Here is a 19,278-nt window from a genome sequence, read left to right as displayed (position 1 = left end):
TCAGCAATTCAGCTGTTAGCTAAATCAAGTATCAACACATTGTTAGAAGCTGATATTTATTGTTTAGTTTTAAAAGTAAAGTAGTAGATTATTCTGATAGTATAAATCACAGTCTGCAGAATAAACATGAGTTATCAGTTTATCACTTATCGTTGATTTCTCCATATTGCTTATATTCACCTCGTCTTCTCAACTACTAAGTACTATAAACGAAGACGTGACGTTTAACACGTCTATAAGCCTTCAGTAAGCAATAAGCATAATATTATTTTATGATAATAAATACCTACTACCTAGGCAACTAGCTTCATGTGACAGACACTACACCGAGTGTAATATTTTACTATTTAGCCATGAGCCAAGCTATTAAAGCCAAGCAAGCGGATCGTTTGAAGAAACTCAGAGACCTCCACATCAAAAGAGTAAATATTAATATTTTTAATCAATTATTAGTGATAGGTCAAACCTAGATTTTTAAAATTGAAACGAACTTAAAATTTTTTTACTCAAACACAAACCAAACCTTTATGATTTTTACTGAACTGAACCGAACTATAATCAATTTAAGTCAAACTCCAACTCGAACTCAACATATTTACTATTCATTTTCAAATTATAAATATAAAATAGTATCATTAATTAATAATTATACAGGTAATAATTATTTCTGAATAATCACTATCATTTTTATATTTTAAAAATAACTTGAATTTTACAAATATTTGGTATTTGAATTATCTTGGCTATTAAGTACGAAATCTAGTTCAACAGATATTTTCGAACAGTAAAATATGCTTGATAGTTCGGTTCAATATTCCAGTATTTTAATCTAATAAAATTTGAGCTTCATTGGCCCATACTAGATCTACTGAGAGTTGAAACCTTAAATATTTCAACTTCTCATTCAGATTTTCTAGTGAATAATCCCTCAGTCGGAACAATGCATTCTTCAAATCATTGGTGCCAAATACCTATTTGGAATCACAGTATTGTATGAATCAGTGGCGGTTCGAAGGGAGTTTATTTGAATCATGTGATTCACACTAATATTAATGGGTGGGTAGGTGGGTCTTATGGTTGGAAAAGGTAGACTGGACCATTTTTGCAGGTTGGTAATTTAAAAATTAAAATATAAATAATACAGGGTGATTCTTTTATCAAACAACACTCATTATTTAAAAAAGTATTGACTTTTTTCAAAATATTTTTTTACATAGTTTCAAGTTGTTAAAAACCCAATGCTTTTATTAAAAAATTATATTTTTTATTATTTTTTATCCTTATCATTTTTAAGTTTTTACTTTTTTGAATGGCAACATAGTTTTTTAATTTCATACCTATTCCAAAGCAGAATATTTTTCTAAAAATTTTGATACATAAAAATCGAATTTAGGACGAGTAGTTTATGAGATAAGTATTTTAAGTTTAGACAAGCGGAGTACTGGTCAAATATTTAGCGGGGTAATCCCGTACCACTCCACTCTACCAATCTAAACTTTAAATACCTATAACTCATAAACTACTAGCGCTAAATTCGAAATTTTAACGTAATAATTAATAAAAAAAAATAGTTTTATTAATTTATGAAATTTTAAGTATAGGTTACCATTTGAAAATCATAAGTTGATAGTGGTTTATCTAATAAATATTAGGGTGAAAAATATAAAAAATAAACAATTCAAGAAGAGTGAAAATCTACAATTTAAGAAAAAAAAAATTTGAAAAAAGTCAATACTTTTTTAAATAATGAGTGTTGTTTGATAAGAGAATTACCCTGTATAAAGCGGTAATGTGTACTCAGCAGATAATGTACCTACAGTAATAAGTAATAAGTAATAACTATATTTTAGGGTGGGTGGTGTAAAAATATTAAACGTGATTCGAGGGGAAAAAAGTTCAAGCCGCCACTGGTATGAATACCTGATACAATTACTCCATCTTAAATTTAATTAAGGGTGGGTAAATAAAATAAAAGGTTTATGTAATACATAATATATCTAGTAAAATAATTTATTCATCTTATTCCCTTATGATCATTAAAGTTAATATTTGGCCTTAAACCTTATTAACTATATAATCATATATAACTAATGGTATACCTAACTATTACCTTTTAAATTATTTAACAATTAATTTATCATGTAAAAATTTAATTGGCGTATAATATTATATAAAATAAAATAAAATTGACGACTAAGGTCCTTTACAAAAATACTTAGGAACAATATTGATTAAGTATAGTATTTATTATGACCTGCTCAACACCTCCACTACTGTCACAAAGCTTTGTTTTTTTTTTTCGTATAATAAATTATAATAAAAAGATTTAAAACAATGTAAATGTAATCTAGCCATTGAATATGTGTTAATGTGTCTAAGTCAGCGGTCCTCACTACGCGGCCCTTTAACAAATTTAATGCGGCCTGCACAAAAATTAAATTATACATTCTAAAATCTAAAATCCCAATTCCAAGACATTCATGAAATTTTCCTAAAATACACTTTCCTAACAAAATATTCTGTTTCATTTTATTGTTATTATTTCATTTTTTTACTATTCTTCTCTAAATTCAGTGAACTGCAGTCGTACATTTTTATATTGATAATTGTTATCATTAAAAATGTCAAATGAAGTACTATTATATTGAATAGTTTTTTTTCAAACAAGCCAACTAAGCTTTCTCATGTATACCTCCAGCTATTTTACTCATTGTAAAAATATTTTAAAAAGATTGTACAAATTAAAATAAGTATGATAACAAATAAATAAATAAATGTAAGCGGCTCGCAAGTAATTTTCAAAAATTATATTTGGCGCTTTCTAAAATTCTAGTGAGGACTGCTGGTCTAAGTAGTTAAAAACAAAATCATAATATTTATGCAGCTACACAATACAGTTTATTTAATTTTTTTTTATTGTATACATTTTACTAGCGTAGGTTATCTTATGGCTTATATTCCAGCTTATTCATTTAATATTATAAAACAGTTAATTATAGAAGGTTTTTTGTTCTTTTTATATGTTATTCAGAATGAAGCTAGAGTGAACAACCATCAAGAAGTTGTTGAAGAAGACAAACAAATGAAGTTGCCATCAAACTGGGAAGCAAGACAGAGAAAAGCAGAATGGCTTTTAAATGACGATAAACTTAGACAAGAGGCTAAAGAAAAGGTATGGAAATATTTATTGAATAGTTTAATAATTGCTTAGTTAGAAGAATACATCAATAATACTTTGTTTTATAATTTATAATAATTTTCAACAATTCTGAAATAAATTGTTATAGTTTAATATTTCTACTTGTATTATTTGAAAAGTAATAATGAATTTAAATTTTACGTGTGATCATTGGGCTAGGTTCTCATGCATGTAGAAGTTGTTTGCTTTATACAGTAGTTCACTTACCTATAAAGTATATCTTTGAAGTTCTTTTGTATGAATGTGACTTGGTTTTTGCATTGAAGATGTTGGTAAACCCAAAATTTGTTTAAAGTATTTAATCTTTATTTGAAATCTTAAAGATTGAATTTTTGCAATGTACGCCTTGTAACAGTAGCAGCCACATTTAAAAATATAGCATGACGCAACTAGCCATAATCTCTCTTCGTGTTTTAAATAAAACCACGTTATATTTTAATTCTAATACCTCTAAAATCTAATATCTCTAGTTGTCTTTAGTACTAAGTTACTCATTTACATGTAAACCAAACATCAAAAATAAAATTTTTAGATAAGTGAATCATTGTTTAAGTTATTGTATGTGTAAGGAAAGCTGTTATATTTTGTCTGGCCCAATGATGTCAATGGATTATTGAATGGCTATTCCAATTACTCTAATACAATATCTTTAAATGGCATTTTTTATCTTAGCTAGAATTTTGACCAAATCATTTTTAATGGTTCTATCTGCAATAATTTTATATTGAATAATAATTTGAAGAAGCATATTTTGTTGGGTGCTGCTCCTTTATTATGTTTAAACGTTATTTAAATCATAACATTTAAATGTTATTAATGATTTAAGGGACAAGATTACAACCGTTTAAAACTTTTAAATATGACCGCAATGGAAGCAGATGCTATTGACAGAAAGAAAAAACGCCAAAATCCTGATCCTGGGTTTTCAGATTATGAGGAAGCTACTGCTCGTCAATACAACAGAATGATATCTAACATGAAAGTAGACATGAATGCCTATCAAAGACAAAGAGATAAACTGGGCAAAGCATTCTATGCCGAAGCCAACACTTATTTGCATGATAAAATTAAAGATTCAAAAGAAGGAATTGACAATATGGTAGATGATTTGGAAAAACAGTATGTTATAATTTTAAACTAATATTGTTGTAATCATAATTTTTAGTGAAAATATTCATTTTACTTTTTTCATTTTTAGAATCGCAAAACGCAACAAGTTCAGTAGGAGAAGAACACATAATGATGAAGCTGATATTGATTATATCAATGAAAGAAACATGAAATTCAATGCAAAATTAGAACGGTACTATGGAGAGCATACTACACAAATCAAACAGAATTTAGAAAGAGGAACTGCTATTTAAATTTAAGAAAACAACCTTATAAATATTATACATATAGAAAACATAAGATTTTTTTTATTATATATATTTAGATAAAAATGTAATAACTAATTCAACAACTTATTGCATCAACCCATGTTCCAAGTCTTTGTGTACAAAAATATATATATATATATATAATAATGCATTGGTCAAAGTTAAACAGTTGTAACACTTATGTGTTTTCTAAATGCCCATTATATTATGTGAAAAAAAATATAAATGTTTAATTTTTGTAGTGTATGTGTTTTACATACATCTATAATAAATAACATCTGTAATAAAATACTTAAAATTATAAATATTTTAATTAAACAAGTCTTTATATTCAGCAATTAATATATAATATTGCTTTTTGATACATTGAACTTTACAATTTTATACAAACAAATAATGTTTTATGGATTTTAATAAACATTAAGTAAATTTCAACTCATATAAAAGTATTTAATTATCAGTTTACAAAATTTCTTTTAACATTTACAGAGTATACCTAGCGGATCGACAATTTAATTAACAGTATGCTAATGAGCAATTATCAAATCATCCATAAATATCCATATACTCTGTATAAGGTAAATGTAATGTATAATATGTAAAATAAAAAATTAGCTCTATACATTATTATATCACATTAGGTGAAATTTAATTTCGTTCTATCAACCAAAGACCACTGTTGATTGAGTTGATTGAGATCAACAAACATCCAAAATCAATACTTCAATACAAACTTGTAGTTTTTCCTGTACATAAAAAATTTTTTTCGTAAGAGTATTTGAGATAAAAATATCTTAACATAAAAGATTAGTATTAGTAATAGCATTGATTATAAATACTAATAATTTCTCACTGGCCGTTTGGTGGCATACAATATTATTCCCTCTAAATAGTGAGAAAATGCAACTAATAGTGATTTCAACAGTACCCTATATCTTACTATAACCACATTCTCATGGTACTGAGCAATCTATGGTTTTTATAATCAATGGTAATACCATCTGAAAGACAAAATCAATGGAAAATCTAGAATGTTGTACAACTATAAAGTCTGTCTGAGTATAATAATGTACCAACTCACTTTGATGATTTAATCGATGAGTGACCCTTACGTGAATGTTTCCAGGATATGGTTGTGGTTTTCCTACAAAATATATTCACATATTATTTCAAATTAAATATATAACATAAAATAACATTTGCAAGAAAATATACACACCACTAAAAATAAAAAAAATAGTAACATTGTAATTATTTAAAAAAAATATTATTCACATAATATTGACAGTATGATACTATCAATTTTAACCCATAATCGGTACTGGTGTTGGCATTTCGCTACTTTACATATTGGAAATAGTATTTGTTTATTTATCATTATTAAGATGTAAGATATAATTAATATTACATGCTATATTGCAAAGTTTGTCTACTGTGGTGTAAGGCTCAAGACAAAACAAAAAATAAATAAATACAAATAATCATAATATAAGACTGAATTAAACTTTTTTAAATTAATTTGTAAATTACATATACAATAAGTGCAATATTATTATATAACAAAGTTTTTACATTTTAATGTATGTGAATTTAAAATTAATATAGTTATAACCAAAAATAGATAAAATATTTTTTAAACACATATTTTGCAAAACACATCAGTGGATAAAACTAATTAAATCCATTTCTCAAAATAAGGATTACAATTCCACTTGTACTTTTATATCTAGTATTTATGTACTCAGTACCGTTAATTTTAAGTTGATGATTAGGTGTGATATTTTACCTTAGATATATAAAAACTTTAAATCACATCAGGTGGTAGAATACCCTAAAGCCAGCCCTGTATGTGGTGAGTACTTAATTAATTCCTTAAACCTTAACATAAAAACATATAACTTTTTTAAAATTCAAGGCATCCAAGGATAAGTTCTTTAGAAAGACAATAATCTTTAAAAAAGGTAATACATAACTTGAGTTTAGATTTTTATACACTACTAAATGTCAAAATATGCAATTGAAATTGTAAAAATATGCAAAAAAAATAACTTTTAATTGTGTGGAATGGTAAAAAACCACAATTTAATAGTTTATAAATGCATGAATCAGAAATAACTTATAATTATAGGGGTAAATATCAAATAAACAAAAAATAATTTTTAATTATTTAATTATTTATAAATTTATTTCCTGTAAAATGTAATATTAAATTGTATGCTTCAAAATATTATTTTATAGATTATTTTAAAATTTTCAGTTGAATATGCAATACATTTTGTATTTTGGCAAAATATGCAAACGGTAAAATTTCCTCAGAACCGATTATGTTGGTGCCCCACATGTCTATACAATCATGTAACAGTCAATGCCGAATAGACGATTTGAATGATGGGTTATAATTAATACATGTTTTATTATAAAACAGAGATTTATTTATTACATTTTAGATTCTGAACGGAGATAAATATACTGATCTTATAATGTTTTTTTTTTTTGTATTTGTATTTGTGTATACGATAAGCTGTTGAAATAATGCTTAGATTTTCAACATCAGTATCTTTTACGGATGGAAAATGAATCTAGTTGAAGCAATAGGAAGATCAAATTTTGAATTACACAGTAGTTTTCAAAAGCACCGGGAAAAACAGAAAAATAAATTAAGGAAAAATGGTATTTTACGCAAAATCCATTTTTGAGAAAATTGATTTTAGATCTTGGTGTAACTCTAAAACAAATTACCGGAAATACACAAAATTTCCACTGAATGTTAACAATGACATTTTCTATACTTGATATAATTTTCAAAAGATTTCAAATCTATTTAAGTTATTTATTGACATTTGTAATTTTCAATTTTTTTTTTTTTTTATAAATTACAATAAATTTTATTTGTTGAGTAAAACAGATTCAAAATTTAATATACAAGGCTTCTAATATATTGTGACAATGTCAGTTAAATTAAAAATACACAGTCATCATTTTTTTAATAAGCATTTAAAGTTTGAATTTTGAAAAAATACTTAATATCAAGAAAATTTGCAATTTATTTTGAGTTAGAAATTCATAAAAATATATTTTTGTAAATCTAAGATTTGAAAATTCAATACATGATTCTTAATGAGTTTTTCTACTTTTATCAGATAAAAATGTCTATTGGAAAATCAAATTAAATTTTTATGAGCATCTGAATTACGACATTGGATATTCACTCAATTTCTCTAGTACCAATATTTTTATTTTGTTGTTATTCAAACACGAATAACTGTAGAAACTTGAAATTTACACCAAATGTTAATTTTATCAATTCTTATACTCAATACCATTTTCAAAATATTTCAACTATTTTTAAGTTATTTATCGACATACAAAATTTTCTGTTTTTTTAAGTTTATTATTCTATAAATGTCAATAAAATTTTATTCTTGGGTCAAAAAACTTGAAAATTTAATTCAAGGCTCCCCATATGTTTATATAATATTAGTTTGAAAAATATTAAAATTACATAGAAATGTTTTTTATTATAACTATTTAAAGATAAAATGTTGACAAAATGTATTAATTGAAAATTTACAAATTCTTTGGATATTAAAAATTTATAAAATGTTTAACTTATAAAGGTAAGGATTGAAAATTAAAAACAAAGTTCCATGTAAGCCGTTAGTTCTGTGGCAAAAAAAAAATCTAAAAACTATACTAGTATACATATAATTTTAACTTAAGAAAAAAAAGAAATGAAACAAAGAATTGTTATTAAAAAAAATGTTGTTAAGGCATTAAATTACTTTTAGAAAAAATAAACGTGTTGTTAAAAAGTTGAAATATTTCAAATTTGATGCAAAATACTTAAAACAGTTAAAATTTAAATTTGATGAAATTACTAGTTTTCTAATTTGTTTATATCACATAATTGATATATATACATATACAATCATCAAAGTTAGTAATGTTAAAATTCTCACCATCACACACTGCTAAAAGTTTCACTCATGTTAAGCATTGTCTTGTTAGATTTGCAGTTAATTTTGTGCACATGGGGATATTGTTGTTCACAACTGATGTTGTAGTACCTAGATCAAAACGAGCCATATCACACTGTTCACATCTTGGCAATATTGGATGATTTTGGAAAGTGCACATAGGACAAACCCAGTTTTGGATTTCTGAATGTTCTACAAAATAAATATTTCAGTGATAAAACAATTCATAATTCAAATTATTATGTATATGCAAGTAATTTATTAAATAATTATAGTTAACTTATTCTAACCTTGATATTCTTTGTGGGTTTTTCCAAAAGACACTTTTTGTCCAGTATAAATTTTATTATAAAATTGTTTATTGGTTTCGTCTGATAAAACTATAAAAACAAAAATTACATCTTCAAGACAGTTCAAGTTCATATTTTTAGATCATAAGTCAATATCAAAAACCTGACAAATTTATTTTCTATAACTTTTAATAAAATAAAAAAACCAATTTAAATTTTTGATATCTTGTATTTTAACCAGAACTTAATATTTATCAATTTTATTTATTATACTATTGTCTTTGAGCTTTCTGATTTTTGACCGGAAAATAAAAACTAGACAGCTTCTAGTGCGTTATAAACATTAAATTGTTAAATTGTATTGTCTATCTGTCTTTGTATTGCAAAACATACTTGTCATTTTTACTTCATACAAAATATTGTAGATATTTTAAATAATAATTTAAATTAGATTTTTTATGAAAATATATTTATCTTGTTTAATACGGACCCCTTCATTTGAACTTTTTTTTTTTTGTTGGAGGTTGAGGCTTTGACAACAAGGGTCTATGGAACTGTCGGAGAGGGAACTGTTGGTTTTGGTATTAGTGGATGTTTTGGGCAGAATTTCGAATGGGCACCCGTAGGTTTCTGCCATACCCGGGTGGGGGGCCACGGCCTCTCTTTCCAGACAATAGAACTGCCCAGAAAGCGATGCTATTCATGACCGGGATTTGAACCGGCAACAGTGTGCATCGTAACTGACACCTTAATCCGCCTGGCCACTACACCCCATCATTTTAACTTTTATGATAATTTAACCTTTATTAATTATCGAGTAATTTCAATTAATAATTACATAATTCAACCTACCTTGATTCTCTTTAGCTGTATCTACTTGAATAGTTAGTTTATTACATTCTAACCGTAACGTTTCAACATCATTTCTTAAACGTTCAATCTACATGCACATTATACATATTAATATATAAAAAAAATATCATGATAACACAAAGATAAATTTACTCTACACACCTTTCTGGAATATGAACGCCTTTTAGAAATATCTTCTTCCATTGATGCCACATTTTTTTTCATAATTTCTAATCTTTGTTTTTCTGCTGACAATTCTAATGCCAACTTCTGTTTTCGTTCTAATTGAGCATTAATTACCACTAAAAGAAAAGTTTACAAAATTAAAACTTCAAGCACACATTTGTTAACTTAAAAATATATTTATTTAATGAATACACAGACAATTATAAATCAAGTAAAAATGTGCAATATATAATATTTAAAACTCACTTTTAGTTTTAGGTAAAATATTATCAATTTGAACTGATCCCGGAATTTGAATTTCAGTCATCCGATTAATAGATTTAACATTTGTAGGAGAAACCATAACACGAGAAGTAGTCACAGTTGTTTCACCTTCAGGGTCAATACTTATATGAAGTCTTGATTGGTAACAATTTTTAGGATCAGTAGTAGGATCAAATGAACAAGCTGTATAAGTGAGTTCAGAACCTCCACCAGCTAATAAGTCCAAAGGTAAAGGATCTTTAGTAGGTGTTCTTAAAGTGAGGCTTACAGAAGTGAATGGCCGACATTGTGTTTCAACAAACGGCACAGAATCTAAGGAAAGACAAGATTTGTGTCTATGCTCTCCTTGATGGCGTAGTGAAGGAGTTGATGGTGCCGAAATAGATGAACATTGACATCTATTTATATTAAAATCTATATCTAAAATCTGTGTGTCATCTACATCACTTTGATTTGAATTTATTAAATCCTTTGAGTCATCAAATTGTTGTGGTCTATTTGAAAATTGTAATTTAGGCAAGGAAAGATTGTTTGGTGACATTTCAAGAGTCTTGGGTCTATTAGCCATTTTATCTACAATATCAGATGGATAAGCTTGTTGAACGTAATTTTTCTGAACACTTTTTAGATTTGATACACAAGCTTCTCGATTAGTTGAATGCTGAAATAAATAAAAATAATAACTGTTAATTTTAAATAAATGTAAAAATGATTATGTTAATGATCTGACCTTAAGTATACAATCAGAAACTACTTGATCTGGAATTGTGGGAAATTGCTGTTTGAGCTCATGAAACATTTGCATCACCGAGATCCTAGAATGTTTTCTGTGTTCAGACATTATAGATAACTATTCAACAGCATTTCGATTATTTTTTTTCTTTTGCTGAAAATAATAAAATGGTATTAATTCAGTTTAAAAATTACTCTAGTAAGGTTTGTATAAGGAACAAAGTAATTTAAAAAAAAAAAGTTATCATCAAATATTTTTATTAATTATAATTAATTATCATGGTGTAGTTGTTATATCTCCTCGACAGTACTGGTTGTAATTGTATAGAACATATCAATTCATAACAATAAGAGGAAGTAATACCAGCATGTGTTGTCTCCATCTTACAAGTGCATAACAAACAATTTTTACGCTCAGCAGTTTCAATTTAGCTCTATTTGTTTAAAATTTAGATTGACCTTTTATGAAAATTAATGGTAACATTATTATCTAAGTTATCACAGAGGCTTTTTATTATATTTTAATTTTAAAGCGAATTATGAATAATTTAAAATATACAAACAATTTACAATCTTAAAGATACACATAACTCGTTTTGAAATTAAAATATAATAAAATACCTCTGTGATAACCTAGATAATAACCTTACCTTTAAATTTTATTAGAGGTAAATTCACTCTAAATTTTAAACTAACAGAGCTACACGTGTCTTGCTGAATATAAAAATTGCTGTTACGCACTTGTAAGACTGAGACAATACATACGGTGTCACATCCTCTTAAATATATTTAGTATAAGTATATTAGATTATCAATATATAAATGATTATATTTACCTACAATGGGGTAAGATAATAATACTAATTATTTCTTCATATTATGTACAAAATATTAATTATATTTTTTATCAAACCATGAAACAAAAATGGAAAAAAAATACTTATGAATAAATGCCAACAATTAATAAAAAAAACACCTTATGACAAACAAATCAACAGGTGGTTTTTAAAAATAGTATTTATAATTTGTGATAAATGATAAAATTAGTTTTTAGTTGTCATAGAGTTCATAAGTAGGAACTGTTATATTTTTGACCCGCCATTTACAGATTTACACCTAAAAATAACTGTTCATGAATAGTTTATTTTAAATAGTGACAGTCGTATACTTAGACGATAATCTTCATAGCATTAACACCTACAAGTATTTTATTTTTTTTATGTTTGACTCGCGATGATCTCATTTAAATTCTGAGTAATAATTTATATTAGAAAGAATAAATTTAAAAATGATAATATATGTAATAGGCTTATAGTTAACAATTAAAATAACTTAATATTTGTTTATTTTATGTATACTTAATAAGACTATAACATTTTTATTATATATTTTTTTAACCAGGTTCCTTGAATGAAATAAAATATATTTATTGCATTATTATGAAAGCTAAAAATACAACAATAATTATCATGAGAAACAACCACAAACAATTTATCATGATTATGTATCATTATGTATACAATACCTAATATTATCAAATACCTTCGAAGCACTTTTAATAATATGTAACACATATTTGATATAATTATAATAATATTAATTATTATTATTTGTTTACATTATATGTTATATAATAATAATAATAATAAATTAGTATCTAATACAGTAATAAAATATATTTATTCAACTTAAAAATAATATATTTTAATATTTTGGCAGAAAAGCTTTGAGCTTATTCCAAGAATTAGATTAATACTAAATGAAGGTCGTTATGGAAAATAGCTGAAATTGTATAATGTATTGCCGATACTCGACAGCATACTCTAAAATAATACTTTTAATAATAAAAACTTGTTTCTATTTTACAATTAATGTAAAGTTGGCTATTAATTTTGGGATATTATTTAACAATAATTGTTAATTAGTTATAAATAGTAAAAGTTCTATAGTATAAAAATATAATAAGTATGCATTTTATTAACATTTGGTAAATTAACGGTCACAATTGTTTATGTAACCCAATTGAGTTATTATAATAAATCACTAAATGGCAAACTTGCACTAAAAGTCTATCCAAAGAAAACAACAGACATACTACATAGTAACGATGACACAAATTTAAGTTAAAACAAAATAACAATCTAAACAATCAGAATACTATACAGTCACAACATACATAGGGCAGTGGTTGAGATAATAGAAAAGCACCCAAATGTTTAAAATAATATCAAATAGGTTAAACATGGCCAATATTTTAAGTAAAATATTTTTTATTCATATTTGCATACAAAATAATAACTATGATAGTAATATGTCTTTAAACAATATTATTCTAAAAAAAGAATAATATTTCTAAAAATCTTTGAATTATTTTAATTGTAAGTTATACAATCATGTCCGGTGGCAACAATCTCAACCAAATAACATTACTCGAAAATTCAAGAATACAATGCAACCTAATGTCTTCTCGACATTTTATGTACTTGAGCAGAGTAATGGACTGCGGGGAAAATGCTTCAAAATGTGTAAGGTAAATGACAAGATGGATGAGATACACAATTATAACCTAGATAGTAGATACACAATTTAAAGTAGAGATGATATTGATTGATTTATAAAAAAACGTCCTTCTATTACTTTAAAAACTCAAAAGAAAGATATTGTAATTAGAATTTCTGACGAAGAGATTTAAGTTTTTAATTCAAAGATATAACTAGGTTATGATGTCTGAGATGGTAAATTTTAAGTGGAGTTGATGCTAATTTATAAATTTAAACACGTGAGATAGGGACTGCTCATGACATTTTTATTGAAGAGACTGAGTTACCTAACTTTGCGATTCAAATATCAAAGGAGGAACTTAACTTGAAATATGAAGTACATTGAAAGCATCATCAGAAGGGCCAAAGCCCTCTAGGAAATTGGGGTCATTTGAAAAAAAAAATTGCATGGTAGCTAAACTGCAATTGTTCATAATTAATTTTTAATTTTCTTATGTCTAAAGAAAATTCCCATAAAGAATATAATATTATGTTTTGAATTAATTTATTCCAAAAAAATTATGATATTTTATAAGATTGTAAAAAATAAATAAATGTTTATACAAAGGTTTTTAACATCAACATTTTTAAAATTTAAAATAAAAATGTAGGCAGGAACCTATTACTTGTAACCCATAGGATACATCTATAAGCTACATAAAACAATTTTAAATATTGAACAAAAGTTATTGTTTCTCAGGTTATTCAGTTATACCATGTATATAAACTCAAACTCAGAAGCGTCAAAGTAATTTGAAACACATAACAAAATGCCAAAGATCAGCATTTAACTATCCAAACACGCAAATAACACTATATTTCACTACAATAATGTACCAAATAATAATATTTAAATATCATAACATTTTTTTATTTTTTTATTAGTATTATTTATTAGTTAACATTTATAAAATAATAAAATATTGATGATCCACTAGATTATGAAGATTTAATATGCAATTCAAAAGTAACTTCTGATCAGTAAAATATAAACTTATACTTATTAATATAAATAATAAGCTATTATATACAGAGTCAATCCCAGGTAAGATTACATTTACTCTCTATATATCTAAGGGCCAGTTGTACCGTCTACGGTTAAACTTCGATTACGCTTAATCAGCTGATAACAGATATTTAACCGTGCAAATTCGGCCGATTAAACTCTGACTAACTTTAATCAGAGACGGTACAACTGACCCTTAGTGACACTGATACACACTTCAGGTGGTTTATTGGAGCTACCTAAAATCTTGGGTGAATGGCTATGTATATATAAAAAAATTTATTAGATAATATCTAATCTATACACAAAAGCATGATAAGAATATGTGCTACAATATAATTTAAGAAAAACATGTATATGGTGAGGGAAGAAACCATCCAGTGAACAAACTTCCTTCTACTTAAGAGAACGCTACACCCACATGAATTGTCTCTGTCTTACAATAGCTAACAAAATAAATTTTATGCTGTTAGTTTAAAATTTAGAGTGAATTTACCTCTTATAAAAATTTTAAAGGTAACATTATTATCTAGGGTTTCTCATAGGCTTTTTTTTACATTTTAATTTTTAAGTTGTAGATTTTTTGTGTGTCTTAAAATACTCATAACTCTCTTTAAAATCAAAATGGAGGGTAAAATCAGAAATATAAAATGGGGCATTGATGGAGCGCAGTATTTTGTTTTGAACGATTGAACGGTTTGTCTTTTAAGTGGGTACCTATGTAGAAATATCTATTCAGAATAATTAACTATATTAACTATATAACATTATCACTATAATAGGTAGGTATTATGCTAGGATTTGTGTGTTTTCTTCCAATTTTTTTATGATGAATTGGCTGGGACAGGTTTTGTTAGCATTGACCCACGTTTTATGATTATCAATATTTTACATACAGTTATATATGTAGATACAAAAATACCGCATAAATTCAGCAACTAACTATTGAAAATCTTGATTAGACGTAGTACTGCTAATAAAAAAAAGTCATTATTGATTTTATCATTAATAAAAAAGTAATAAGTGTAATAGATACGTATAACTTATAACCTATAGGTAGTATACATAGGCGTGCGCAGAATTTTTTCCTAGAAATGCCAAAATATTTCAAAATAACTCAAATTTTAACTCCCTTAAAAAAACATGAATCAGGATTTAAAAAAAAAATGTATTTAAAAACTACAAAGTTCACTCTCATGTTTGTGATAAAAATTATAATATTGATAATTTTTGCTATTAAAAAGTAAAACACATAAAACAAGTTCCGCAGACTGCATGGGATGTCGTGGCATTCTTGGCATCTCTCACACCTATGGTACTATAACTTATAGTAAAAGTCATATAATAGAAACAATTCAGTGGCAATGTGAAAAGCTATATTATTAAGTGACCGTTTTTTATAAAAGTAAGGATGGGTATCAGAAATGATAGACTAGTTTATAATTTATGAAAATATTTATATACTTTTATGAATTGGGTTTGATGGTGTGGTGGGTCAGCCACAATTATACAGGATAAAATTGGTGGAGGGTACTTTAATTCAACAGTCATTTTATAAAAAAAGTTCATGCTACCACTAGACATATTACACTTCATACCAATAAGTAAAATTTTACACTGGTACAAGAAGGTTACTGTTGAATCCATAATAAGCGAATGTATGAAAAGATGAACTGTGCGGCTGTGCCACATCACATTTGAATAATTAATTTTTTCTTGTAGCAGATACCTACACTATTTAATTTAAAATTATTAGGGTTAACATTTAAATTAACTAAAATATCATATTGTGAAACAACACATGTTGAAAACAGGGGCGTATCAGTTCTTCTTCTAGGGGAGGGCGAAATTTGAACTCAAATCATAGGTTCTTATAAAAAAATTTGTACATAAACGACAGTGTACAGATTATAAATAAATTGGCGGATCAAAATGTTTCGATCGTTTCCCTTGCTTAAACTTCAATAATTGATTTCTACCCACTTTCATAACCCATAACATTAATTATTGTAAACAACATCAACAATATACCAAATAAAATAACTTGACATAGGACATAGGTACATATAAATATAAAAGCATATTATAATAACCACATAATATAATAATAGTTATATTAAATATATAATAATAAAATAATATTTAAATAACAAAATCCAATTTTCTTTTGGTCTTTGAAAATCTTTCTACAACTTTTGATGTGTCAATAGTTATGTTTCAATGAATGTTCATCAAAGCCAAACCTGTCAGTTTTTTCTGAGACATTTGGCTCCTCAGTCATGTTTTTAACCTGATGTAACATTAAGCATATTTCAGAAAGCAATAAGCAAACAGCTAAAAGCCAAAGGAGTTATGATTAATGCAAAGGAAAAAAGGTGGACAAATTTATAAAAATAATCACATAATTAAATTAATTAATCAATTAAATATCTAAATCAGACTATCTGAGTAAAGTAATACTGAATAGTGGAAATTAAATAAATATGATAGCATTTTTAACTAGTTAAGTTATGTCATAAATAATAACAAGTTGTAAAAAAAATCTAAACTGATTTTGCTCAACATAGGTAAGTAAAGACTAAAATATACATTAATGCAAATTATTTCATAAGGCAGTTTTTTTTAGTTAATTAGATTTATTGCCTAGTAAGCTAAAAATTAATGTCATAAAAATTATACTTTATACTAATGTCTAATAAGGTTGCAGAGTGCGGACCATTAAAAAATAAATAAATAATATAATCTTGTAAGTTGAAGACGATCACAATTAATAATTATTAAAGACACACTGCCACAGATGAATCTAGGAAAAAAAAGCAACGGAAAAAAAGCAAAAGAAAAAAAAGCAAAAGGAAAAAAAAGCAAATGAAATAAAAGCACAAAGAAAAAAAAATGAAAAATTTTTATGCCACCAAAATTTTTCTTTTTTTAAGCACTACATTTTCACACGATAAAAAAAATTAGGATTTTTTAGTTGTAATAAACTAATTAAATTAATTTAATAAACTAATAACTATTTAATTATTTAATTTCATCATAAATTATGATTACTCTAGTAGGCAAAGCATTGATAAAAGAATATCAAGGATACAAGGATAGATAGTATAAAACAGAACATAAGAAAAATACGACTACGAAACATCTGAAAAAAATATGCTTATGCTAATTAAACATATGAAAAAAATTGTTGATATTATAAAATAAGTGTATAATTTAAGAAATATACTCATATTAACAAATTCTCAAAAATTATATTTTTGAAAAAGTTATGACGTTTCAAATTAATTTAACCAAGAGAATATTTAATTTAAAAAAAAATTAATTATTTGACTTAGATAAATCATTTTAGTATCAAAATTGTTCTTATAATCAGATTCACAAATAGGCTAATTTAAATATATCCAAAAAAATTTTTATCAATTTTTAAGTTTTTTATTTTCAGTATTAAAAGATAAAATTAAAAAAATTATACCAAAAATGTGGCGCAAATGTCTATGAATTACATAGAAAAAAAATTTTTAAACTTTGAATACAGCATAAATTATTCCTGACCTTTTCCGTTTATTCACTACCAATGACTATATGCATGTTTCAGCTCCCATTGTTACGCTCCTTGGTGACATCGCTTCACTCCGCAAATCAAAAATATCCCATGATTTGATCTACTTCATGAATTTAATATGATACCTAATTACCTATCTAAGTATTTAAGAATATGGTGTATAGGTACTTCAATTGAAAGTAGAAAATATTTACATTGAGTAATATATTATATATATCAAATGAACCAATATGTTGAAACTGCAATACAAGACATGGTCTTGAAAGGTACATCCAGTAAAATTTTTACAGAAATATACTTTTAATTTCCAAAAGCTGAAATTTAAATATTATCAATATTCAAGTATACAATGGAAGTAAGCATACATGCTACATCCAATTAGAAATAACAGATAAAAGCACATGCACAATATCTAACTAGTTTGAAGCTAAGTACAAGCCAGTACAAGCTAAAACTGAATAATTTGATAACTAATAAATTGTTTAATTTATTATGTAAAAGTATCGAAGACCTGATTATTTTAATAGTAAAATTAATTTATAAAACAGAGCAAAATTGTTGGATAGATGTTTCTAAAATTTCATATTATTTAATGATCAACAATTCATGGAGTAAAAATGGATAAAAACAATGTAGTGGTACCAAATAATTAACTACAAATTAAAGAAATAGCTCAAAATGTAAATAATTCAAATCAATTACATATAAATTGACACTTTCCACAAAATACCAATTATAATACACATTACACAATTCATTTTTTTTTTTTTTTTTACTTAGATAAAATTTCTTACCTGAGTGAATATTATTGACTGTTGTTTATTATCTGAAGTAACAAATGTAGGTACAATATAATATTAAAAATATTATACGAACTAAATCACCACGTACAATCGGTAAGTCACATGAAAAACGGAAAATATAATTTTAAGTACAACAAAAACATGTATTTGTTAATTTAAACGTAAGTCCGAAAATTGTGAAATTCTTAAAAGTTGAAACTACCATTCACCAACAAGTTCTAGTAGTCGAATTGTTTTCAATGTGTTCATTTTCTTAGTGGCCTTGAACTAACCAGATCAGATGGAAATCAGTGTGGGTATTCACATACAATACTTATATTTTATGAAATCACAATACTTCAAAGACAGACTTACATACATGGTGGGTGTTGAGTGTTTGAGGAGAAGTTGGTGAGAAAGGGATACTTCTAAAGATAATCTAAATTTCCGTAGGAAGGGAGTTGGATATTATTTAATATTAAGAAATAAAATTGTGTTGATATTATATC

The 19,278-nt window shown here is 25.8% G+C and overlaps 1 protein-coding gene and 1 pseudogene across 2 annotated transcripts; one reads left to right on the top strand and one right to left on the bottom strand.

The window, feature by feature from the left end:
• Nucleotides 1-18: 18 nt before the first annotated feature.
• On the top strand, nucleotides 19-4,725 carry LOC107167912 (pre-mRNA-splicing factor Syf2). Its single transcript, XM_015517128.2, has 4 exons — nucleotides 19-422; nucleotides 3,032-3,172; nucleotides 4,026-4,318; nucleotides 4,398-4,725. The coding sequence occupies exons 1-4, from the start codon at nucleotides 354-356 to the stop codon at nucleotides 4,561-4,563; spliced, it is 669 nt and encodes a 222-aa protein (XP_015372614.2). The 5' UTR covers nucleotides 19-353; the 3' UTR covers nucleotides 4,564-4,725.
• A 137-nt stretch (nucleotides 4,726-4,862) lies between these two features.
• On the bottom strand, nucleotides 4,863-19,278 carry LOC107167923 (uncharacterized; annotated as a pseudogene). The gene is made up of 9 exons (XR_016190681.1): nucleotides 18,782-19,278; nucleotides 10,878-11,033; nucleotides 10,130-10,808; nucleotides 9,860-9,999; nucleotides 9,698-9,785; nucleotides 8,846-8,935; nucleotides 8,538-8,747; nucleotides 5,660-5,722; nucleotides 4,863-5,324 (listed from the first exon to the last, which is right to left on the bottom strand). The product of XR_016190681.1 is annotated as an uncharacterized LOC107167923 (transcript).

Source organism: Diuraphis noxia, unplaced genomic scaffold (assembly GCF_037042655.1).
Source record: "Diuraphis noxia isolate RWA-SAM2 unplaced genomic scaffold, SU_Dnox_SAM2 contig0003, whole genome shotgun sequence".
Classification (NCBI taxonomy): domain Eukaryota; kingdom Metazoa; phylum Arthropoda; class Insecta; order Hemiptera; family Aphididae; genus Diuraphis; species Diuraphis noxia.
Note: the sequence above shows the minus strand (reverse complement) of the source record. Positions and strands in the feature narration are given on the sequence as shown.

Coding starts and splice junctions, on each gene's coding strand:
- LOC107167912 (XM_015517128.2), top strand. CDS start 354: ATGAGCCAAGCTATTAAAGCCAAGCAAGCGGATCGTTTGAAGAAACTC. Junction 423..3,031: donor GAGACCTCCACATCAAAAGA/GTAAATATTAAT, acceptor TATGTTATTCAG/AATGAAGCTAGAGTGAACAA. Junction 3,173..4,025: donor GACAAGAGGCTAAAGAAAAG/GTATGGAAATAT, acceptor TAATGATTTAAG/GGACAAGATTACAACCGTTT.